This window comes from Triticum urartu, chromosome 3A (assembly GCF_056163025.1).
Source record: "Triticum urartu cultivar PI428250 chromosome 3A, HENAU_Tu73, whole genome shotgun sequence".
Classification (NCBI taxonomy): domain Eukaryota; kingdom Viridiplantae; phylum Streptophyta; class Magnoliopsida; order Poales; family Poaceae; genus Triticum; species Triticum urartu.
Window position 1 is genome coordinate 502,652,079 of NC_141875.1, and position 26,551 is coordinate 502,678,629.

At 47.0% G+C, this 26,551-nt stretch overlaps 1 protein-coding gene and 3 pseudogenes across 1 annotated transcript; 2 read left to right on the top strand and 2 right to left on the bottom strand.

The window, feature by feature from the left end:
* The first annotated feature begins 1,170 nt into the window (after window positions 1–1,170).
* On the top strand, window positions 1,171–3,151 carry LOC125544670 (anthocyanidin 5,3-O-glucosyltransferase pseudogene; annotated as a pseudogene).
* On the top strand, window positions 2,547–5,479 carry LOC125544688 (uncharacterized). The gene is made up of 4 exons (XM_087547480.1): window positions 2,547–2,696; window positions 3,779–3,910; window positions 4,086–4,403; window positions 4,770–5,479. Exons 2-4 carry the CDS (start codon window positions 3,870–3,872, stop codon window positions 5,089–5,091), a joined length of 681 nt encoding a protein of 226 aa, XP_087403606.1. The 5' UTR covers window positions 2,547–2,696; window positions 3,779–3,869; the 3' UTR covers window positions 5,092–5,479.
* Window positions 5,480–15,137: 9,658 nt separating this feature from the next.
* LOC125548585 (3-ketoacyl-CoA synthase 6 pseudogene) lies at window positions 15,138–17,001 on the bottom strand (annotated as a pseudogene).
* Window positions 17,002–23,101: 6,100 nt separating this feature from the next.
* Window positions 23,102–24,852, bottom strand: LOC125544672 (anthocyanidin 5,3-O-glucosyltransferase pseudogene; annotated as a pseudogene).
* Window positions 24,853–26,551: the final 1,699 nt, after the last annotated feature.

The following is a 26,551-nucleotide window of genomic DNA, read 5'->3' on the forward strand; positions in this document are numbered from 1 at the left end:
GACTCAACACACGATCTTCTTCATCCACACAATAATAGTCTATGGCGGCTGCCAATCGACCTTGCCCCGCCGAAGCTCCCATTTTGCAGTTGTCGTCCCGTCCAATTCGTCGAAGATCGCTTCCGGCTGACCTTCCAGCCCACATGGGAGTAGGTCATGGAGGCACCACCGGCGCTACCAATGCCACTTCTTGTTCGCTGCCGCCGACAGCTCTTCCGGCAAGTCACAACCTAGTTCATGGTAATGTCAAGCCCATATTATTAATTATGTACTGTATTGAATTTTCACAAGTACACCAAATTGTTTTGTACAACATTCTGCAATCCATCGTCTACGAATCATTTTTTCAAAAGTCTATCAATTCCTAGTCTCGCAGTATTTTCTAATGGAAACAATAGTCCATCATTTTTTTTGCGTATCATTTCCATCTAATTTGAGTGTTGCTGAATGGGCTAGTAGGTTATTTTACCCTATACTAGTCAGCCCGTAAGACCCTGTATAACTAGTCGATTTTATTGTTAGAGCTAGTTTCTTAGAAGTATCACTAACTGAAAAACCACTGCATATGAGTAAGTCTGTAGCAACCTTGTTTTTATGAAATCAAACTAAACTCTTTTTGTATATAATCAAATTGAGTTCAGTTCAGCTCTGACAAAGAAGATGCTATATCTTGTTTAAAAATTACATTTGTTAAGCGATAAAGAAGACTATATTTTTTGCAATGAGATAGACCCCATTTTAGAAATTGGCATAGGTCCAGTGATTTCAGCGGCCCGGTCCTGAGTGTGCGTGATTCATTCGGCTTTGTAAGAGGGTCACATTATCATGTATCTTTTGGCTGTGTGCTATATTTTTTTTAACAGTATATAGGCACATGCGCTCATATACACGCGCATACACTCATATCTATGAACATACACACGCATATCATATCCTTATGAACACCTTCAAAAGATTGAGCCGGCATATTATCTTGAAATTTACGAAGTCACCATAGACACCTCGTCCAAAAATAAATGCGAGCACCAAGACTTAAACTCTGATGGATTGGAGATATTACAGTCTATCTAACCATTCAATCACACATTGATTAGAAGAAGAAATATGCCTTTCGACGTGTCGAGGTTACGCTCCGTTGGACGTCATATCACCTTGTAGGTAGGTAGGTACGGGTTGTGGCCAGAAATGAAGCGCATAGCATACTTTATCCTCACGTTCGCTCTGGAAACTGAAAAAATAATCCGTGATCAATTCGTCTTCCCACAGCCACGTCCTAAAATGAAAGAGGCAAACCAAGGAGCCTGCGACAGAGAGTCGCGGAGGACAGTCCTCATGTACCCTGCGCCTGGCGCAGGCCATTTGATCCCCACGGTGGAGTTTGGCAGGCTGCTTGTGTCGCATGGCCTCGCGGTCATCGTCGTTCAGCGTGGCCTTCCGGCCGGCAACGCCACAGCTCCCGCGTCCTCCCTGTACGGCAACGGCGACGCTTCAGCCAGCCCCTTTCTCTCTTTCCACTACATCCCGGAGCCGCCACTCCCGCACGGGGTGCCGGAGGGCGACCATGTGGCCAAGGTTTTCGAGCTTACACGCGCTTCCAACCCTGAGCTCCGTGATTTCCTCCGCGTCACCTCCCCGGCGGCCCTCCTCCTCGACTTCTTCTGCTACAGCGCCGCCGATGTCGCGGCAGAGATCGGCATCCCGGCGTATTTCTTCTTCCTGAGTTGCACGGCCAGCCTGGCTGTATTGCTCCACCTGCCCGTCATCCACGGGCAAAACGATGTGAGCATGCGTGACCTCGGCGGCGAGCTCGTGCACGTGCCTGGCGTCACTCCTATACCGGCGCACGACCTCCCCGCTGCTTTCCTCGATCGGAGCAGCCTGAGCTATAAGCATTTCCTCGCCTTGTCCGAACAGCTGTGCAAGTCGCACGGCGTTATTGTGAACAGCTGCCGATCCCTGGAGCCGCGCGCCACCGACGCCGTCGCCTCCGGCCTCTGCACGCCCCCGGGGCGCACGACACCGCCCTTATTTTGTGTCGGCCCACTGGTACAATCTGCGGAGGTAGCCGAGAAGCAAGGCGAAGAGTGCCTTGCGTGGCTAGACACGCAGCCGAAGGCCAGCGTGCTGTTCCTCTGCTTCGGCAGTATGGGCCGGTTCAGCGCCGAGCAGATCAAGGAGATGGCGGCGGGTCTGGAGATGAGTGGCCAACGGTTCCTCTGGGTCGTACGCAGCCCGCCGGGCGGCAACGAGCAGCCGGGCGAGCCGGAGCTGGACGTGCTGCTCCCGAATGGCTTCCTGGACAGGACTAGGGACAGAGGGCTGGTGGTCACGTCGTGGGCGCCGCAGCGGGAAGTGCTGGCCCACGAAACAGTGGGCGGGTTCGTGACCCATTGCGGGTGGAACTCGGTGCTGGAGGCGGTCATGGCGGGTGTGCCGATGCTGGGGTGGCCGCTGTACGCGGAGCAGCGGATGAACAAGGTATTTTTGGTGGAGGGGATGCAGCTAGGCGTGGCGATGGAACCAGGCCCAGATGGCTTCGTGACGGCAAAGGAGATCGAGGGGAAGGTCACTTGGCTGATGAGTTCTGATGGCGGGAGGGAGCTTCGGGAGCGTACTTTGGTGGCCATGAGAGAGGCAAGGGAGGCCCTCAGCGCCGGTGGGGATTCCACGGCGGCACTTCTGCAGCTCGTGCAAAGGTGGATCATATGACAGGCCTTTTTTTTTCCAGTGGTTTGCAGAGATCATATGAGACTATTCATAATAGGAGTAACATAGATAGTAACACCACACATATCTAGATAGAATAAATGATGTGGCAAGTAATAAATGACGAAAAAGAAGAAAATAGTAACATAGTTAGTTACTAGTAGTATGAGTAACATCACACATATCAAGGCAAGATGTGTCTATAGCTTAATAAATGAAGTATTGTATGTTATCACACATATGTTACTCCTCACTATAGAGATAATAACATAGACTAGTAATATGTTTATGTTACTACTCTATGTTACTACTCATTATGGCTAGTCTGACACGCTCTGTTTGCCTGTCCCTGCATGCCAGAGCAGCCACACCTTCACTAATTTGATGTGTCGGTCATGTTCTTTATCAATATTCTCGTCAATGTAATCACACACAATTCTCTTGTGTCTTCCTGAGGCAAATGGCCGGTTAATTACATTTCACGCCATTAAATTCGTGCAACCAAATGTACCGCAAGAGTTGGTCTTGTAGATGCAACTCTGAGTGCATATACTCCAGAAACCTTTCGTATTGAGGGTATCGTTACAAGTAGTATCCTGCATGTCAACAAGATAATTTTGCTGGGGTGACATACCATTAAATTAACAAAGAAAAAGTTTGATATGTGTTATGCATGACAATGAATGAAGTTGTCTAAAATCTAACATATGATACTATCTGCTAGGGTATTACATGCATGATATTCCCTCCGTTCACAAATATAAAATGTGATATTTTAGTATGTACTACATGAGAGTGGCGTTTTGGTGGCCGAGCACCCTGCAGGCAGGAATCTGGCGCCGTGCAGTAGAGCGCTGCGATGCGTGCACACTTATTTTGTCAGATGTATACGGTAGCTGCTAATTTGAAATACATCGGTGCCCTGGGCTGGTGTGCCAGGCTTGTACGTGGGCCTCGGGTGCGCCTTGGATACACAGGCACTTCCTGTGCTTGCTGGGCTCGTTAGAAAACAGCTCATGTAGGTGATGGGTGGCAGGTGCGATATTAATCCTGGGCCCAACTGGCGACGCAGGTGACTTAACGCCCCAGAGCGGTGCTTCTTCCTACCCTCGTCAGTCATTCATCCCCTTCCAGTTCGTGGCTGTGCGGAGCGGCGTTTCGCCATGGATGGCCTCGAGTTCTTCTTTGAGGAAGCAGAATCAGGGTGAGCTCGAATTTCGCTCCCTTTTCCTCGTTGCGTTGCTTGCCCAAGAGAAGGGTGTGTTTATTTGATTTTGGCCTTCAAAATCTTGAAATCGTCTCTGATCTGTCCTTCAGTAATTCTTTCTACGTGATGATGTTTTGGATCTAACTAGGTGAGGATTTTATATCTGCTACAGATTGGTATCCAGGGCTGATGCGGGTGATTTGTTGGGTGGAGGAATCGATGTTGTGGAGTCTGTGGTTGCTTCCATCCATGAAGGGCGCGGGCGCTCCTCTGATGTGATTTCTTCCGAGGCGATGGATGACAGCAGTGCCAAAGAGCAGTTGAGAGTGGTGGGGGCGAATCTCGGGTCATACAACAACGGTGTGAGCGAGGTCGTTGGCGACTCGAACGATGTGAAGGCTCAGAACACTTCCTCTGCATCAATAGGAGAGGAGGGAGATGTAGAAGGCGTCGTTGTCAACAAAACAAAGGCTTCATGTTGGACTCGACGGTAAGAAACACACACTCATATGGTATTGATTTGCTGCTGGAACAGAAATTGTACCTCCAGGACATCGTTTTTTGCTGTAGGGCCAGAAATTTGGAACTCCATCAAATTGCCTGTAGCAAGAGAAAAAACATATACAGAGTTCACCGCCGTGTAGACACAAAAATCATTTTATTTCCAACTCGTTTTGATCATTTTTGCTAGCTGGGGCAACATAATGCTTGCATTCAGTTTTCGTTAAGCTATATCATCTTTTGCTGATTTTCCGTATCAACTGAGAACACATTATTTTGTCAGAAAAATCACTGTTAGAATCGGTCTGTACAAGTAGGAAGTACATGTAACAACGTTTTTTTGGAGGGTATGCAGAGTCAGGATTGGCAACGCACCAGAAGAGAGGGATGCCAACCCAAGCAGAGTCCCTGCCCTCGAGGCTTCGATGAGAGCTTATGCAGAAAACAAGGGTGGCACAGTTGTTAACCCGTCGCTCGGAACTAGCTTTGACACGGTTGAAGAAGCGTATGAATTTTACAACCTATATTCCTGGGAGATGGGGTTTGGCGTTCGGTATGCCAAAAGCAGGTTGAACGTCCATCGAAAAAAGTGCATGCAGGAGTTTGTATGCGCGTGCGCGGTGGGCATGATTCTAGGAAACAAAATGAGGCTTACACTGTCGATCGGGCACTTGTAGAAACGCTTGCCCTCGTTTTCGCCTTCTTTCCGACTGATGTTGGTCTCCACCTGAACCTCGCCGCAGTCCGGGCACATGATGAGCGGCAAGTGCTGGTGCCTTTGCCTGGAACGAACTGAGGATGAAGACGAAGCCATGTCGAGCTTGTTTGGGCAGGGTGCGGCTGCGACGGAGAACCATCTCTCCTATAAATAGCCGGCCAGGCAAAGGCAACGGCAGTATACTTAACGTTCGACTCAAACGGCTCCCTGCCGTAGCCCATGTTGACGGGTCAACTCCGGTGCCGTGTACGTGAGTGCCTGTCTAGATGCTGTGCTTCATTGATGTACCTGATAGTGTACGTGTGCCCGCAATATTTACTTAAAAAGCAAATACGAAGGCTCGGCAACGGTCTCTGGCACGAATACGCTGGAAATACGGTCGCGTATTAATGGCTTGCACCGATCGCCACGAGCAGAGACGGCACTGATTCCGGCCTGCACGGTGCTCGGCCACCAAAGGCCATTTTCGGTACTACATACAAAATAAAATAAATGAACAAACACATCAAAATGTATCTACATACATCCGATTTAGAAGAAGAAAATTAAATCATCTTATATTTATGAAAGGGGAGTACTAGACTACTAGTACACGACACTCCTCACTGCGAGCACGAGCAGCTAGTTTATCGTCGGTTCGACGTGGCGCTGTCAGCTGGTCCGACAGCCGTTAGACGGCGCCGCTCGTTCTGTTTCTTCTCGCAACCTAAAAACCCGCTTGGGCGACTAGGGTTTCGCGGTGGACTCGACGGCGGCCGCCAGATTGGATCGGCGGGCCGCACCCAATACTCCGGCGAGGGATGGAGACGGCGTCCGCAAGCGCAAGTAAGGGGGCGACGCCCGAATCCCCTCGGACGGCTAGGGCAAAGCTGGAAGAAGCACTCGGAAAGATGGGTATCACCGAGGAAGAGGCTACACCTCTGATCATCGATGATGCAGATGAGGGCCAACCGAGGAAGTGGTTGATCGCGGGCAAGGTCCTTCACCGCCAGATGCTCCATATTCATACGATCACCAACGCTCTTCGGCCGGCATGGGGTAACCCTAAAGGACTACAGTTCAGATCCACGGGAGATAACACTTTCGCGGCGGAGCTTGATTCCCAGAGAGATCGAGACAGAATTTGGATGGGGTCGCCATGGCACATTAGCAAGCATGCTATCATATTGGCAGATTTTGAGGATCACATGAGGCCCGATGATGTCTCGTTTGACCGCCTCCACGTGTGGATTAGAGTGCCCAATTTGCCATATAATCTCAGGAACGAGGCATGGGGCAAGCTGATTGCGCAACAGATTGACAAGGAAGCTTCATTGGTCCAGTTTGATCACGTGGGTGGATTCCTGAGAGCAAGGGTCTCGATAGATGTCAATAAACCTCTTCGGAGGTGGATCTTGATCAACTCGGCCAAGAGGAAGAAGGAGGAGGCTTATGATATTCAGTATGAACATGTGCCCCACTTCTGTTTCTCTTGTGGCCGCCTGGGGCACAATGATGCCTTCTGCCCCACTCCGGGGCCTAGAGACAAGAATGGTGAACTTCCTTTTGGAGTGAAGCTGCGGGCACCGGAGGAAAGGAAGAAACCTTCATCCGGAGAGTATGAACAATCCTCGGGCCCAAGCAGCAGGCGTGAATCAAAGAACTCGAGCAACGCGGCGGACCCCCCCAGAGGTGACCTCCCCTGTCAAAAATCGGTCACGAGTAAAACGCAAAGAGGCACCTCAAAAGGTGTATCGCTCGGTTGGCGGGCCCTCCTCCTCACCAATGGAGACAATAATGTGCTTGGGACAAAAGGTGCAGCCTCTGGAGAGGTAGACCGTGAAGAGGAAGGTGAGGAGGGTGTGGGGGAGAGGGAAACCAAGAAGAAGAAACCAACACCTGAAAATTCGGCAGCCTCTGCAGGACAGAGCTGCCCGTCCCAATGAGTATCCTTAGTTGGAATTGCCGGGGGCTTGGGAACCCTGAGGCAATTTGTGAGCTTCGCAATGTGGTGAAGCAAGAAGGGCCCATCCTCGTCTTTGTCATGGAAACAAATGTGAGGGCTGCAAGGGTGGAAAACCTGAAGTTCAGTTTAGGTTTTGATGGATGTTTTGCGGTGGACAGTGTGGGGTTGAGTGGTGGCATCGGACTTTTTTGGTCCAAGGATGTATCGGTCAGCCTAACAAATTATAGTACTGGCCACATAGATGTTGTGGTGCAGAAACGGAATCAAGGTGCAACGGAGTGGAGATTCACCAACTTCTATGGTGCTCCAAGAGCTAGTGATCGTCACAACAGTTGGCGACTTTTACGTACCCTGCTCATGTCCCCTCATGGAGCATGGGTTTGTATGGGAGACTTTAATGAAACACTGTATGGGGATGAACACTTCAGCCGGGCAGCCCGGCCAGAATGGCAGATGAGAGCGTTTCGTGAAGTAATCGAAGAGTGTGCCTTCCAAGATTTGGGATGGACAGGGGTTCCCTACACTTGGGATAATCGACAGGCGGGAGATGCTAATGTTAAAGCCCGCATCAACCGCGCCTTTGCCAATGAGGCTTTCCGGCAAATGTACGGACACACACAGGTTCGGCACATTAGTGCAGCGGAATCAGACCACTGCTTTGTGAATCTAGTGTTCTCGGAGCAGCGGGGGAATGGGAGTTCTATAGGGACCCGACCCTTTCGTTATGAAAACGTTTGGCAAACGCACCGCGAGTATGAAACAGTGGTGGCAGAGTGTTGGAAAGGCCAGCACCGTGCACCTGATCTGCAAGGAGTTCTTGACTCCTTGAACACAATGCAAGACAGGCTTGCACCTTCGGGGCAGAAAGAGTTTGGATGCCTTGCAAGGACAGTTCGAAAGCTCCGACAACGGTTGGAGAAACTATGGAAACAATCTGTAGGGCGAGGACCCTCTGACGAGGAGAAGAGTACCATGCTGAAATTAGGGGAAGCCTTACGGCAGGAGGAGATTTGGCAGCGGCAGCGGTCACGCGTGCTGTGGTTGAGAGATGGCGACCGTAACTCCGCATATTTTCAAGCCCAAGCAAAGCAGAGGCAGAGGATGAATAAGATCATGGGTCTTCGGAGAGCAGACGGATCGGTTTGTGTGAATGCACAAGAGGATAAGCCGGAAATTATGGGTTTCTACCAACAGCTTTATACATCGCAGGGTATCTCTGATCCCAGCGAGTTATTATCACATGTACCTGCCCGCGTCACGCCGGGCATGGATTTGGCTATGGAAAAGCCTTTCGAACCAGCCGAGGTGCGTAAGGCTCTGTTTCAGATGCATCCATCAAAGGCACCAGGAGTCGATGGATTCACAGTGGGTTTTTTCCAGAAGCATTGGAAACTTCTTGGCGATGAGGTGACCACTGCGGTTCTGGGATTTTTGAATGGTGGGGAGCTACCAGTGGGCTTGAACGACACCTCGATCACACTCATCCCCAAGGTGCGTAACCCACAAACCATCTCACAGTATCGACCTATCTCGTTATGCCCGGTTCTGTACAAGTTGGCTGTCAAGGTCATCATCAACAGGATGCGGAATTTCATGGATGAGCTCATCAGCGAGGAGCAAAGCTCTTTCGTCCCCGGACGCCTCATTACTGACAATGTTCTGGTTGCATTCGAAAGCATTCATGCCATGCGGCGAAGGAGGAAGGGGAAGAATTACTCTTGCGCAATCAAACTTGATATGATGAAAGCTTACGACAGAGTTCAATGGAGTTATTTGGAAGCTATCCTATCCAAGATTGGTTTTGGCGCAGACCTTGTCAGACTTGTTATGAAGTGTGTGACATCAGTGCGCTTCTCAGTATGAGTTAATGGAGAACTATTGCCTTTCTTCAACCCATCTCGGGGTTTGCGGCAGGGCTGCCCGATGTCGCCGTTTCTTTTTCTACTCTGTGCAGAAGGATTTTCTTCCTTGCTCAAATATTATGGCACAGTGGATAGAGGGATTTGAGTCAACTATCACGCCCCTTGGGTAAATCATCTGCTCTTCGCAGATGATAGCCTCATGTTCATGAAGGCTGATACTAAGAGTGCGAACAGATTGAATGCGATTTTGCGCATCTATGGTAGTGCCTCTGGTCAGCGTGTGAATAGAGAGAAGAGTGCCATCTTCTTCAGTCCAAACACCCCACTTGATCAGCGACAGCTTATCAAAACCACCATTGATGTACATGCTGAAACTTTCAGCAAGCGTTACCTTGGTCTCCCAACAGCCGTGGGCAGGATCACCAGCGGCACATTCGAACATATAAGGGAAAGATCAAGAAGTTGCATGCAGGGATGGTCAGAGAGATTGTTTGCGTGTGCGGGAAGGGAAACTCTGATTAAATCCATCGCGCAAGCCATCCCCACATTTAGCATGAGTGTGTTTCTGTTGACAAAGAAGGTATGCAAGAGCTTAACGACTTGCATGGCCAAGTTCTAGTGGAGTAGCTCCATTGATAAACATGCTTTACACTGGATATCATGGAAGAAGCTTGCAACACCTAAGTGCAAAGGAGGAATGGGTTTTCGGGACCTTCATCTTTTCAACTTAGCAATGCTTGGCAAACAAGGCTGGCAGCTTATGACAAATCCTAACACCTTGTGTGGCCGAGTTCTGAAAGGAAAATATTACCCCAATTCTGATTTCATGCAGGCTTCAGCATCGGGCTCCTCCTCGGCGACTTGGAGGGCGATTATCGCCGGGCAGGAAGCGCTGCAAACGGGGCTCATTATGAGGGTCGGCGACGGATCTTCTATATCCGCGTGGTCTGACCCATGGGTGCCCGGCATAGCCAACTTTATTCCCACTCCCAGGATAGCAGATTTGGTGTCAAAGGTCAGTGATCTTATTGATACGGATAACTGGACATGGCAGCGGGATCTTATTCAAGAGACATTCCAGCCATCCGATGCGGCAGCAATATTGAACATTCCTTTGAGAACCGGCGGTGGCGAGGACTTTTTAGCATGGGCACATGATGTTTCAGGCAACTATACCGTTAAATCGGCGTACCGAGCTCTAGTGACTCGCGACGAGCGTCAAGCTCAAGAGGAAGGGCAGGATACCGGAACTCCAATCGATGAGCAACATGTATGGGACAAGCTGTGGAAACTTAAGGTGCTGCCCAAGGTCAGGGTATTTTTTTGGCAGGCGCTGAGAGGCATTTTACCTGATGAATGCACTTTGCTACATCGACACCTGTGAGAACAAGGAACTTGCAAGCTTTGCTTGGCTTATGATGAGGACTTGGAACATGCTCTACTTAGATGCAGCCATGCAAAGCAGTTTTGGGAAGAGGCCGAGCAGCTGTTCGACTTCGACATGCCCACACTCCAACCCCTCACCTGGGCAAAGGATGTCATCTGCAGCGACACACTCACCACTAGGGATCGCTCGATACTAGTCTCGGTGATGTGGTCTATATGGCACTCAAGGAACAAGCTGACTCATGGCGAGGACAAGCTTGATCCGGTGACCTCGGTCCGCCGCACGAGGGAGACACTAGCGCTCCTGGACATTCCCTGGCAGCAGGCGCTAATGTTGCCGGGACACGGTTGGCGCCCTCCAGACCCCGGATTCATCAAGATCAACACGGACGCAGCCATACATCTTGATGGCGGCAAGGGTAGTGCAGGAGGCGTCGCTCGCTCCCCGACCGCCTTCCAAGGAGCGTGGAGCAAGCCCTATCCTGGGTAACAAATCCCCTCATAGCTGAAGCTTTGGCGGTGAGGGACGGCATGATCTTTGCTAAACTAAGGGGCTTCTCAAACGTCATCATGGAGACGGACTCTCTGGAGGTTGTAAACCTTTGGGCAACTCGTCACGACTCCCGTTCGGTCGTGGCTCCTATTTTGTTAGATATTGGGGAGCTTACCACTTGTTTTTCATCTTTTGATATTTGTCATGTTGTAAGATCAGCTAATGGGCCTGCTCACATCTGTGCTAAGCATGCTTGCACGATTGACAGGACCGATAGTTGGCCCGATAACACTCCCGGTTTCCTGGTCAGTGCCATGTTGGCGGAATGCCCAGCGAATACCTTCAATCAATAAAGCTCTCTATTAGCCTGCAAAAAAAAGTTTATCGTCGGTTCATGTCATTTCGTAGCCGGCAAAAATTCACAGGGAAACCAGGTGCGGGAGCACACACCTGCCCGGCCCTACCAAGTCGTCCGATTGCTTTGCGATCCGTAAAGTGGTTGGATCCCGCAAAAGAGCACAATAAGGTTTAAGTTCTAACTTTTGAAATTTACGATTTTGTCGGCCACTTCATGGTTGAAACTAAGCTTATGTTTTTGTCGGTCGCAGGTACTACAATTTATGATTTTGTCGGTCGCTCGTAATAAGTTTCAACTTTTGAAACTTAACAAAAATTTAAAAATTCATCAAAATGTATTCAAAATGAATCTCATTCGGAATCCTTTCTCACGAGAAACACAAATATGGAAACATAATTAATTTTAATTTTTTTTGTTCAAGATATAAATTTTATGAAAATCAGGAGCCAAAACAAAAATCAAGCGTGAGGGGCTCGGTGCCCCCGCACCTGCGTGCCACAAATCCTCTCCCTCATGAGGGCAAGTACAGTAAGGTACAGTCAGCAGACTGTAAGGAGTAAAATAACATTTCTATGCTTAGTTGGAGGGGAGAGGATAAAAGAGAGCACGTAAGCGGGCTCTCATGCAAGAGCCAGCTACGTGCTCCTAGTCACTATGTGAGAGTGAAAGATGAGTCATGTATTAATAAAGTAGCACATATCTATAGCTAATTGTTATACATGTTTGACATGACATTTTCTTATAGCCAACAGTTGGCTAACTATTAACAATGCTCTGTTTCTCAAAAAAAAAAAACAATGCTCTGACCGGGCCATGAGTAGGTAGCATTCTTAAAGTGCAACGTGGACACAATTAAGGACCTTACAGTTTCGAATGCCCACTTGCCCGTGGATCCATCCCATCGTTCTTTTTAATGCGGAACATTGCCGGTCGACTCCATTACCAAACACGCCAGCAATCGTAAAAAGAGAGGTGGGTGAGTGCTCGTTTTTAAACCATAACATGGACACGTTCTACTGTTTTCGCCGTGGCCAAACGATGGTTCTACGTGTTCCGTTTTCAAAACCAAGCAAAGTAATAATTCATGGGGCGATCGGGCACGCGCGTGACCCAATGGGACGACGAGAGCTCCATTGTCCCAACTTGCGCGATGAGGCGGCCGGGGTCTGGACCAGTGGGGCAACATTAACACTTGCAAGGATGGTCGGATCGAGCACGCTACCTCGATCGAGATCCCAGCTCGCCGCCACTAGCTAGCTGCGAGCATTCATGCGTGTGTGCATGTTTGACTGTTCCCCCACGTCCGCCTGTTCGGTATAGCGCCCTCCACCACTCTGGAGTCTGGATCCGGCATGGCCGTGGATACTACCTGCACCCGTCCACTAGGGATTTATATCGTATGCAGACCCGATCTAAAGACTTGCCTACCTAGTGTGCTGTTCATGCGTGCATGTCATGGGCCGCTTTATTATTTTGGATCTACAAGGTGGCACCATTTCTCCGATAGACTGTTCCTCTCTTTTCTCCCTCTCTTGTTTATCAAACGTTCTTCTCCTCCGTTGTTTTATGAAACGCAAGAAATATTATCGCCTCCTTATTTTCATATAAGTTGGACTTAATTAGTGAGCCATCTTACGTATATCCATACAGCGCGATGTACACGGGGCAGTGAGAGCATGTGTGGGTCGTCCGTGAAAAGCTATATCGCACAAAAAGACATCCCTTCCAATTCATGCTACTATTCATCGGTGTTTTGTTAAGGTTTGCGTCCTGCTGAAAAAGACGAAACGACGGCGGCCCCTGAAGATGGATTAGGGTTCTCCTCATCTAGGTCTCGTCCCTACGGTGTGACTAGCATCATCGGTGGGCGTGTGGATGTGTGTCTCCGACGGATCTGTCCTTGATGGATTTGCTCGGAGCTGGTCGTTGTCCGTCTACGTTCATGTGTTTTCAGTTTGGATCGTTCCGATCTACGTTACTCTTCATCGACGGCGGTTGCTGTTCGCTGTGCTGGTTCTATGTGGCCTTAGCACGACGACTTTACGACTCTCTACTACAACAAGTTTTGCCGTGCTCCGGCGAGGGAGGGACAATGACGGTGGCGCGTCTTCGACTCACTTCAGTCCTTATAGTCGTCGCCACTGGCGGAGCTACGTGTTACAAAAAGAGGCTACGGCCCGCCCAGCCGGTAGCAAATGCACTGGAGGATTGAGGGTAGGCTGAGCTGTGAGAGAGAAAAATAGTGGATTCCTTTGTACTGCCACCCCCACCTTTGACAGCGTAGCTCCGCCACTGGTCGTCGCTAGGTGGTCTACGGATCTATCTATAATTTTTATTATTTTTGTTGTTCGTTGTACGGCCATGATTGAACATGAATAGATTGAAAGTTTCTCGTAAAAAAAAGTTTTGCCCGATCCGGCGAGGGAAGAACGACGACGGCGGCATGCCTTCTACTCCATTCGGTGCGATGTATTGCCATGATTAAAGAGGAATAGATCAGAAGTTTTCGCGTAGAAAAAAACATCTCTTGAAATCTGAGAGCATTCCTAGTGGCTTGTCTAAATTTGAGGCCTCCTTTGGTTTGGAGAAATTTCATAGGAATTTTAGAGGATAGGATTTTTATAGGATTTTTTTCCTTTAGAGCCTTTTGGTTCATAGGAATAGATTCATATTCCTCCGTAGGATTGGTTCCTATCCTCCACATTTCATAGGAAAATAAAAATGAGCCTAGACTCAATGGAAAAATTCCTTTGGTGTCAACCAAATGACATCTCGTTTCCTATTCCTACTCATAGGATTTGAGATACATGACATTTCATTTCCTACAAAATTCATATTCCTATGGTAATCCTATCCTATGAACCAAAAGAGGCCTAATAGTCTATATCTACATATACACACAATGGTGTAAAAAGATTTTCTTTTAGACAACCTAAGTTTTCCAGCGGATTGTCTATATACATGATGTCTATATTCTCTTTCATATATTTTAATAGTATCTTATAGCAGCTATATTTTCTAAAAATCTTATGTTGGTCATTTATAAGTTGTTCTCATTTATTTTTTTCATCCGCAAGACATATAAAGGAGAAAATAAACCAGCCGCGAAATTATTTTAGGTTCAACACTAACAACACCCTATATAATTTACGAGAAATAAACAATAGCAACAGGTTCAACCCTGATGAGGCGACGGTCCAGGCGCAACGACCTCCGTGTCCAGCGCCGGCGCGGCCGCCTCCCTGCCGACGTCCTCCAATTGCTCCGAGTTGGTGAATGGCTGAGCTCATGAGCCAACATTTTTGGTTTAGACATTGTGGCTTGGTTGTCCAAATGTGGACGACGGGTAGCTAGTTTGGACATTGTCTAAATTTTAGATGACGCAATAGACAAGTCACTGAAGACGTTTTTTGGCATGTGGTAGTCTAAATTTGGTATAGACCACCATTTGCACAAGCCACTAGAGATGCTTTTAAAGATATACTTTCAAATTGAGTATTAGCCTGCTTCTACAACATTGCAACATAGGATGCCATAACCAACACTTTATTAAATAAGTGCAGTACAACAATGCCGTGAGCAGCGCATGCACGCCGAGCGAGTTTTCAAACAAAGGTGTACTGCCTTCGCCGACACTCGTTGCTCCATACTTTAACAGTTGAAGCCAGTGTTATCCTGCTGGAAGACACGACCGAATGCAAAAACTTAACCATATATCCACAATTCCACACACGTGCTGCACAAACATATTTTAAATTTTTTTATTTGCAAAAATAACAGTTATTTTAGTATCTTGAAACAATAATGCTACACGCACGGACTAATACGGGCGTTTACGGGGCGTGACGTTTTTTTTGCTAGCGTCGCGCCCCGTAAACGCCCGTATTAGTCCGTGCGTGTAGCATTATTGATCTTGAAATTACAAAGTTGTAGTCGGTGAGCCGTGTACACGTACAGAACGGACTTCAATATTGTGGGATTCAATCAATAATTAATACAAATACATCAAATCAACATCATTGGCCTGTACTTTTAGCCTACTGGTACTAAGTAAGGTATGAAGCTAGGATTCCTTAAACCCTTCCCCATGCGACATGATCCAAATCTAGACAGGTATACAATGCACGTAAATTAAGTGCAGCAGAGAGCTCCCCCTCACATGTCCTTGTCGATTTCGGGCAGCTGCACGGGGTAGCGGGCGACGCACTCGGCCCACGGCCCGTCGGCGTCGCCGGCCGGCTTGACGCACTCCCACGAGACACTGTTGCAGTCGAATCCGGCGCCGAAGGAGATCATCCACACCCTGTCGTCCTTCTTCATCCGCCCCTTGGCCTCCAGGTACGCCAGCTCGTACAGGACCGAGCTGCTGGACGTGTTGCCGAACCTGTGCAGCGTCATCCGCGACGCCTCCACGTCGTCGTCGGAGAGGCCGAGGCCGTCCTGAACCTCGTCGATCACTCCACGCCCGCCCGCGTGGATGCAGATGTGCTCGAACGCAGTGCGGAAGTCCGGGCGATACAGCCTCACCTTGGCGCGCCCTCTTAGGAGCCTCCGCTTGAGCAGGGACAGCGCGACGAGGAGCTGCTCCGTGGCCGGCAGGACGAGGGGCCCGAAAGCCGCGATGTTGTTCTTGAGCGCGTAGCCGGCGGTGGTGGCGAGGTCCTTGGAGAGGCGGATGCCGGTGTTCCCCTTGTCGTCCTCCTCCTGGAACACGCAGCGGTAGTCCGCGTCCCGTGCGGCGGTGACGGTGCGCACCACGCGCCGGAGACGAAACCGCGCCTCACTCGCGGAGTTGGAGAGGATCATGGCCGCGGCGCCCATGCGGAAGAGGCAGTTGGGCAGCAGCATCGCACGCTCCGTGCCCACGTAGTACTGCGACGAGAGGATCTCCGTGGACACTATCAGCACGCGCGTGCCTGGCGGCGCCACCTGGAGGATTTTCCTGGCGAGGCCGACGGAGACGAGCCCGGCGCTGCAACCCATCCCCGACAGGTTCATGATCTTCACGTCGGAGCGGAGCTTGTACTTGTTGACGACCATGTCAGCAAACACCGGAACCGGCGTGAAGATGCTGCAGTTGACGATGAGCACGTCGATGTCGGCTGGCTTGATGACGGCCGTCTTGGCGAACACGTCGTCGACGGCGGCGAAGATGACCAGCTCGGCCTCGTCCCGGGACGCCTTGAGGCTGCGGTCCGGGGGCATGTAGTGGTACGCGTCCGGCACGCATGTCTCCTCGCCGAGCCCGGAGCGCTCGAGCAGCCGCATCGCGAAGGCGACGCTCTCCTCGTCGACGAGGTACGGCATGAGGTGCGCATGCTCCAGACACGTGGCGAACGGCGTGCGGTAGCAGGGCTTGGGCCGGAAGCAGCCGTACTCCACGAGGTACACATCCCGCAGCCGCCGCATGCGCCGCATCTTCTCCATGGCCGCCGCCAGGATCGCCGCCATGAAGACGTAGACACGCGGCAAGGCGAGCATCTGGTCTAGGATCTCTTCGGGGCGAATGGGCCACGCCCTCCCGACCACGGCGGCAGCGACGGCCACCGCCAAGACCCCCAAGAAGTTGTCCACGACAAGTCGGCTCACCATCATGAGGAATTTGACGTGAGGTGACGAGCCCATCGCGTGTATGTCCTCTTCCTCGTAGTTGGACTAACTGGACAAATGTGATGTGAGAGCGGGGAGAGGCCATGGTGTGGTTTAAAAGGCGCGCGAGACGTGGGCATTTCCGGAAGTGAGGATAAGTTCTATGGTAGAAGAGTGTACTACTAAAATCCTGGTGCTTGTATTTATTCTGAATTTATTCTAAGATTTCCGACGATGCGCATTCAGTGGGAGGAGACGTTTCCGTCGACGATGAGGTGTCTACGATGACTTCATAAATTTCAAAATGATATGTCGGTTCAGGGGGTGTTTGTTTCCAGAGACTTTTTTGTGTAGGGACTAGAAAAAGTCCCACTTAGAGACTTTTTTACCAAACAGGAGGGACTTTTTAGGGACTAAACTAGGCATTTGGAACTAAATGAAGAAGACTTTCAAGGAGAATCTTTTTTGGGACTTTTTGGAACTTTTCCAACAATGCCCCTCCATGCATTTAATGGCCCGCCATTCCATGGTGTTGTTTGATTGTTATTTTTCTATATACTAGGGGCAATATGGTCATTTAATAACCTCTAGGAAGGGATTAGGAACTTTGTAGTCTCTGCAAACAAACAGGGAAGGACTTTTTAAGGACTAGAGACTTTTTAGTTGGGACTAGAAAAAGTCCTAGGACTTATGAACCAAACAGGGCCTTAGTCTTTCAAAGATACTCATAGAAATAGGATGTGCGTGCAAAAATGCTAGATCAACGGACAATTAGGGGAATCAACAGACCCTCCTAACCAACTAAACTTGCCCCCCCCCCCCCCTCCCCCTGATTTTCAGGGTGGGGTGGGGCCTCTCCCTCCCCCTTGATCCAATTACAGATTGCCAACTAATCCTCACCCTGTAAAATGCCCGTAATTGTCTGTTGATATAGTATTGCCGGATGTGCATGTCTGTTTATAAGGATAAGTGTACGCTTATGTACACGAATGTTTGTATTTGTACTGATGTTAAAAAAAAAGAGTGTTCTACTAAAATGGGGCCGGAGCAGCAGCCGCAATCGGCAACCATGCCAGCGAATAGTTTAAATGTGTTGCCCAACACACATAAGAAAAGAACCGGCCTGCCGTCACACAGGTCCGCTTTTCTCCGAGTGACTTGTCTATACGGGCTGCATTACATCGTCAGCTGCTTCTGCTTGCCTATACGGGCTGGCCATGACGATGGTCATTAAAGAGCACCATTGTCATTCATACATGATTGTCTCTACTACCACCTCTCTCTCAATTTACAGAGCGTGCGTGTGTCCCTAAGTCATTAATTTGACCAACCTAATACAAGTCATATATTACAAAAAATATATCAATATAAACTTCAGATGTTCTATTTTCAAACCGTATAATTTTTGTATTATATAGTTTATATTAAGGTGATAAAATTAACAACCTAGGTATACGCGTAGTAATTCACTTGAGCTATATGTAAGTACCCTGAATTTAAATTTGGGCCAGTCAATTTTTTGGCCGATGATTCTTAATCAAGATTTGTGATTTTTTTCTCGGCTGTTCTTTGAGTTGGGTTTCTTTTAGACAACTTTGAGTTGGGTTTTGCTATATTTTTGACTGGCAACATATATTTGGTCAGTCAAGTTGCTATTGGGCTGAAGCCCATTACCTGTACCTTCCAGCACATCCCTCTTTCCCTTTGTTTTTTTCTCTGTTTTTCAGTTTTTATGTGTTTGTCCTTTTTTTGCTTTATTAGTTGGTTTTATTTCTTTTTTCCTTTGTAGGTATTTATGGAATCTTGGGTGTGTGTAAATATATACACAATCTATGTATGTGCAAAATCACACTATTATATGATTGTTGTTTGCATTCTACAAAAGTACAATTTTGGTGCAAAGTTGTGTGTAAGTTTTTTTCCCTTTTCTTAGTATCTTTATTCTTAAAGAGTAATACCAATGGCACTAGTCATTGTTCCGTATACAATTTTATTATTTTGATTTTTTATTATTTCATATTTTTTCTTTTTAAGGTAATACCAATGCCACTACTTCATTCCTTTTCTTAGGATTTTTTTGGCCAAATTTCAACTATTATATGCTTATTCTTTCAAAAACGCAAGTTTTGTGTATATTGTGTGTAAATTTTGTCATTCTTTGTTTTAGATTTGTTTTCATTTTCTTTCAGGTCATACCAATGTCACCAATTCATTCTTCATTTGAAATCTCATTATTTTAATTTTGCTTTAGTTGTTATTTTGTTGTATTTCTTATTAAAGGGCAATACCAATACCACTAATTTATTTTTTCTTATAATACTTCATTATTTTGTTTTTTGTTATTGTTTTATTTATTTCTTCTTTCAGACTAAAATCAATGCCACTAATTCATTCCTTCTAGTGTTTTTTGTGTGAAAATTCCACTTTCATATGCTTATTCTTGCACATTATAGAAAAGTGCAATTTTTGTGTATATCATGTGCAATTGTTTCATTTGTTTTCTTTTTTAATTTCTCTCCTCTAAAGGGCAATACAATGTCATTAATTCATTCTTCCTTAGAAAACTTCATTGTTTTGATTTTTTTAATTTCATTTGCCTTGTTCTTAAAGGGTAATAATAATGCCACTAATTCATTATTCCTTAGAAAACCTCATTATTTTGCTTTTATATCATTTTCTTTCTTCTTTAAGCATACGATTAATTCTTTCCTTCTAAGGACACTTCTTTTTGCGAAAAATCCACCATTATATGCTTATTCTTGCATATTATATAAAAAAGCACAATTTCTATGTAAGTCATGCACAAATTTTGCCATTCCTTCTTTTTGTTATTTTCTTTCTTCTTAAAGGGTAAAATCAATGCTACTAATTCATTCTTCCATAGAAAACTTCATTATTTTGTTTCTTTTTAAAAGGTAAAATCAATGCTACTAATTCATTCTTTCATAGCAAACTTCATTATTCCAGTGTATGCAGTGGATTCGCCGAACTGGGACACATGGTTCGCCACCGTGCACGAACAGTGATACCGGTTGAGCTTCAAGGGACCGCCCGGTGCATCACGCCCTCGCCACTCCACCACCACCACCAGTCGTGGTGAAGGAGGGGGATGAGGAGGCCGATGGGGCCTACATTGCGGACGTCGAGGAGGCCACAAGGAGGGCCATCAAGGAGTCCGAGCTCGACGAGCTCCCTAGGTGGCCTGGCCTTGCGCAGGCGCTGGCTAAATCGGCGGCTGGTGTGTCGGCCAACGTGCCCCCACTGCCACCAGCACCGTCCGCGCCCGAGCATGCACAGACATTGGTCGCGGATGAGCAGAGTGCCTATGTACGTGTCGCGTATGCCTGTGTAGGTGGGCATGACCGACAAGAAGGCCGAGCACCAGGCGGCGAAGCATGAGATAGAGGCCAGGCGGTAGGTGAAGCAGTAGCAGACGGCGTTGGCGGCCTTCCAATAGGCATTCCCTTGGATGGAGGCGTCGGCCTACGTCGACCTGACCAAGAGGACGCTGCCACCGCCAAGATTTACGCCCTACCGTTGGATGCTTTTTATTTTAATATTTTTTTTCTTAATTAATATAAACTAGACTTCTGGTGGCTAGTTTATTTCTTTATAATACCGAAGTTTGGCGCAAATGTGAAATGCGCCCGTCCACGTTTGCGCACCTAAGGTTCGATGGACAAAAATAGATATTGACGTCCGTCTAGCCAGACCAAGCGGACAAAATCTGTGTTTGAGCCGCCGCGTTGGAGTTGGCCTAAGACCATGGACCCAGGTGGGCTAGCCATTCCCACAACACATACCTTTCTTTCAAGAGGCAAATACACCCGTGGTGCATGAAGTTGCACAGGATTATCACTTTGGTGCCTAAAGTTCAAAAATACATAAACTTGATCAATAAACTTGTGTCATGGTGTAAATACGGTGCAATTTTTCTATTCGTAGACATCAATGAGCCAACGGGCCCTGCCAACATGTCCCCTGGGCCACTGGCAGTAATTGAAATATCAAATTTTGCGAATACACCCTGAATTGGTATCAAATCTGGCCGGAGGATCGTGTTTTCACACGCGGCATAAATCCATCGTGCTAAGAAACTCCACCGCTTGATGTATGACGGAAACATAAGACAACCATGTGCATAACTTTTTAAGATGGACATGCTCGTGAATCTAAAATAGCCTGTGCTCAGAGCGGCCACTTTTCGCATGCTAGCTTTTTTATTACTTTTTCAGAAATATGTAAAAATAATAATACGAATTAGAAACCACAGTAAAAAGATAAAACTAGAATATTCATGTGTTATGAATAATATAGATACAAATAACATGACTTACTTTAAAAAATCTTCAAGTAATTTAAAATATATTCACGTATTACTTTAAAGAAATACTCATATGATAAAATATATATTTATGATTTATAATTTTTTGGTATAATTTTTAAAAAACCACATAGCTAATAAACATGCCGACCTAATTTTAAAAATGTTTATATATTTACATACATGGTGTTGACGTTTTCATATATTAAAATAATACTTGAATATATTCCAAATGAAAATAAAATATTATTTTAAAAATTATTCATACAGAAAAATAACATATCTGCAGTCTGAGCCACACTAGAGTATTTAGTTTTCCATACATCTTTTCCTATTTAGTTTTGTTTAAGCATAAATCTGAAAAGAATTGCCGTTTGTTTGAGAGGTAAAAAAAGAATTGGCGAACAGACAAACTTTATTAAAAACATGTGAACACTTTTCAAGAAGGAATGCACATTTTCTTTAACATTTTAGAAATTACCTGCACATATATTTTTATAATTTAACAAATTACGTTAATACTTTAATTAAATATGTAAACATGTATTAAAATTGTAAAAGATTTTGATAACTGAAATATCATTTTTAATGCGAGTTTTATCATGTAACATTTTGAAGCGTATATTACTAAGTTATTATTTTTAAATCGCCCATTTTAATTATTATGAAAACATACATTTTTGAACTCTATCTTTGGAAATGATAATTTAAAAATAGTTTTTGTAGATCCGGTGCCATATTTTTGTAATAGTTTTATCGGATTCCTAGATCAAAATTTCAAGTTACATGCTCAAACAAAAAAAAAACTCCAAGTGACACACAATTTATTGTTTGCTCTTAAAAATATATGTCACTCAGTTAGTAATGTATAATAATTTCCCATGACACATCAACTTACTTCTTCTTCTTCTTCTTCTTCTTTTTTTGCGGGGATCAACTTACTTCTTCTTCAACATTAAAACTAATCATTTAACCTCGATCACTATATTCAACTTAGTAAGACATATGATAGTTTTATGTTATAAAAAATGGTCAAAGTTCCACACATGTAGAGGTCACATATGACATACATATGTGAAGTTTGGTAAGATAATGTGACAACTTTTAACTCAAAGAAAATAATATGTCAATTTTTAACTCAACAAAAAAAAACTAGCATGTAAAATGGGCCGCTACGACGGCAGACCATTCTAAGCTGACGAGTGTGTCATCTTCCATATAAAAACTTCCCTTGAATAAACGAAGAGGTGGGTTGTCCAATTTACTCGTCAAATATGGGTTGGTGCAGTGCCTAGGTTACTTTATTTTTGAACCACTGCGTGGGTTTGATCCCCAGCTGCTGCTATTTTTCAAATCGTTTTGGGTTCCTTTTTCCACGATTTGACACTAATTCATGGTGTTTTCCAAAAAAAGCACTACCCTACGGCGAGATTCAATGCCAATTCGATGGGTTTTCTGTAAAATGCCATATTCTAGTTACTGGCAGTGGCTCAGGGGCCACGCTGGCATGCCATGTAGGCACCGTTGATGTCTACGGACAGAAGTTGCACCGTATTTGTATCACGACACATGTTTATGCACTTGTTTTATGTATTTTTCAACTTTAGACACCAAGTGGTCATCCTGTGCAACTTCATGCACCACGGGTGTATTTGTCTCTTCTTTCAATTTGCCCAAAGAATAATGGGTATTTTTTTGCATGATATTCACCTATTAAACCTTCTTGGAGATGGTGTAAAATAAAAATCATGGCTTGATGCTTTATTTTTTTTCTATTACAGTTCACCAAGCATATTGGCATCCAAGTGAATTTCAACATCTAGGCATATAGTCATAGATGAGAGGACTGATTAAACGAAAGGTTGCAATAATTTATGATTGAAGAGTTATACTAGTATTGACGCCAATATACAATAGAGTCACTACTTTGATGAAAAGGATGTTACAAAACATCGTATAAGAGCACTTATTTGGTAATTATTCCATGACATATGTTTCATTGCCCCGCAAAAGAAACATATGTTTCACAGTTTTCACTCAACAGTCACATACCACCTCCATTTCACATTTCCACTACACGAAAGAAAAGCAAATTACCAGTGTTACCTCCGTCCCAAATTAACATGTCTACATATTTTCGTGTCTCTAGACAAATCTAGAACAAATAATTTAGGACGGAGAGAGTCGTATTTGTTTTTCAATAATAATAATAAAGTTGTTAAAAAGGCTCTTTGCAATCCTTGATGCCTTGAACGATTCAGTCGTTTGTCGAAATCTTCAGACTATCCAGCAAGTCAATGATTGCTGCCGCCGAGGATCCACCGATCTCCAGTGCATTGGCAGCAATCTCTTGCGCCTTCGTCATCCTCTGCCTGATCTCGTTCCCTTGCTCGGACTCCATGACCAGTCTCACCTTCGCCTCTACCTCCTCCGCTTTCACCATCGCCTCGTCGTAGCCGTTCAAGGCCACCCCAAGTTTCATCTCCTCCACGACGAACACCTTGTTCATCCTCTGCTCCGCGTACATCGGCCAGCACAGCATCGGCACCCCCGCCATGACCGCCTCCAGCGTGGAGTTCCACCCGCAGTGCGTCACAAACGCTCCAGTCGCCGGGTGCCGGAGCACCTCCACCTGCGGCGCCCAGGACGACAGCACCATTCCGCGTCCCCGTGTTCTGTCCAAGAATCCATCCGGCAGCAGCGCATCCACCGCCGCGTCACCCCGCCCCTCGAACCGCTTCGTCGAGTCGGCGTCCGGCGCGACAGGCGCGCGCACGGCCCAGAGGAACGCGTGACCGCTCTTCTCCAGCCCCACGGCTATCTCATTTAGCTGCTCCGCCGGCACCGAGCTCGCGCTCCCGAAGCAGACGAACACCACGCTCCCCGCCGGCTGCTTGTCCAGCCACACAAGGCATTCGTGATTCGCGTTGCTCCCTCTCTCCTCGCCGACCAATGGGCCGACGCAGAACAGTTTCGGCAGTGACTCGCCGGGGCGGGGAATTCCCTCCTTTATCGCCTTCACGGCGCGGGGCTCCAGCCACTCGAACGTGTTCGACAGAATGCCCTTCGCTCTGGGAAGCTGCTTGAAGAGACCAAGAGTGGTACTGTACTGCCTGTTGTCACGATCGAGCAGGACCTCCGGCAAGTCGGACGCCGGAATTGGGTGAACTCCAGGGAAGTGCAGCAAGGAGCGCCCCATCTCCCCGAAGGAGACGGCGGAGCGCATGACGGGGATATGCAGGAAGGTGGCAAGAGCCGACACGCAAAGGGTGAAGAACACGTAGGCTGGGACACCGAGCTCTGCGGCTGCGTCAAGCCCGTACGCGCAGAAAAAGTCGGTGATGAGAGCCTTCACAGACGGGAGAGACCTCAGAAAGGCGAGGAGGGCGGCGTTGGTGGCGCGGATGTCGGCGATGAGGGTGATGAAAGGGTCGGCGTTGGGATCGGCCGCGTCCTCGGAGCGGGTTGTTGCCGGCGGGAGCAGGTGGAAGGATACAGCAGGGTAGGAGGCAGAGAGGCGGGCAATAGTTTGTGAGGAGTCACCTGTGGACGGAACATCGGCGACGGCGACGGTGACGGGAGCGCCATGTCCGGCGAGGTGATTCGCGAGCTGCGTCATGGGGTGGAGGTGACCCCTGACCATCCATGTGTAGAGCACGACGGTGCTTCCCATAGGTGGTTGTGTTCCTTGCCTACTTTGCAAATTGTGTCACGCAACTGAAGGAGAGAGACTGAGTGGAACTGGCAAACTGAAAAAGAGACTTATAGTGGCTAGCAGGCTAGATATGCTTATCGTGAATTCAGAATCAACCGAGCAGGCCAAGTACTTAATTGATGATACTCATGACAGGCGGCTAGTTTGCTAAATAAAAAGGGAGACAGGCGGCCACAACGAAAATTAAAATTGGTAGTAGTAATGTTTCGCTCTCGCAGGGGACTTAGCACTAGTTTTCATAAGAAAAAAAAAGGAGAGCATCTTCAACAACAACTCTTCCCCCAATAAATTTTTTCAGTATTGAGAGAGTAGAGAACTCGTTTTGCTTCAACCGCTTTCCTTTCACCAATAAATTAGGGTCTAGCTATATGTAAGTCGCGTGAAAATTTATTTTGGATAAGTTTAGATTAAAATCCAATCATCGTATTTCTTTCTTTTTCCTTAGGCTTATTCCTTCTACAACCATTTCTTCTCTCAAAAAATTAACTTATCGAAATTACAAATTCAACTTGTTAGAATAAATCCAAAGCACTCCGTCGATCATCCGAGGACCAAGCAATCACACGAGCACGACACCGAGATTTGTTAACGAGGTTCACCGATATGGCTACATCCCCACGGCTTGACTACGGATGCTCCTCCCCGTGACACCGTCACAATACCGCACCCGCCCCTCGGGCGCCGGCACACGCCGCCGGCTCCCCCTTGCGCGCCTGTGCTATTATGTTGGCATAGGTTACATCGTGTGTCTATCCCCGCTATATATAAAAGGCCTAGGATACAAGTGTCCTATTAGGACACAACTCCACATCCTATGTAAACACAATACAACTCCTAGTCTAACTGTAACCTACCTTATACAGAATATTCGGCACAAATCTAACAAACTCCAACTTGGCGAATATTCTCCACCACCTTGAATTCGTCAATGCGTCAAACTTCCATGTACATTGGACTTGAGTTATCCCATGAGTACCGCTGCTACTCCAAAGACTCCATACTGCTCCATATGACTCCATATGCGTCAAAATATTTTTCTAGACTCAACAACGTCAGCGATTCGATCAAGCAGGGGGCTCCTAAGTTGGGGAAGACTCTGATTACCAACTTGTAACACCCATGATGTGGCTATATCTCCCACGTGTCGGAGCACGACTTAGAGGCATAACCGCATAGTAGGCATGTCGCAAGAGGGGTAATCTTTACACATCCCATGTACTGAATAAGATAGAGATAAAGAGTTGGCTTACAATCGCCACTTCACACAATACATAAATATAGCATTACATCATCCAGAATACAATCAAGGTCCGACTACGGAACCAAATAAAGAAAGACAACCCCTAATGCAATAGATCCCCGATCGCCCCGACTGGGCTCCACTACTGATCGACTGGAAACAAAACAACACAACGAACACGATCTTCATCGAGCTCCTCCTTGAGCTCGGTTGCGTCACCTGCACGGTTATCATCGGCACCTGCAACTCTTTGAAGTAATCTGTGAGTCACGGGGACTCAGCAATCTTACACCCTCGCGATCAAGACTATTTAAGCTTATGGGTAGGAAAGGTAGTGAGGTGGAGCTGCAGCAAGCACTAGCATATATGGTGGCTAACTTACGCAAATGAGAGCGAGAAGAGAAGCAAAGCACGGTCGTGAACTAGAAGTGATCAAGAAGTGATCCTGAAACTACTTACGATCAAGCATAACACAAGAACCGTGTTCACTTCCCGGACTCCGCCGGA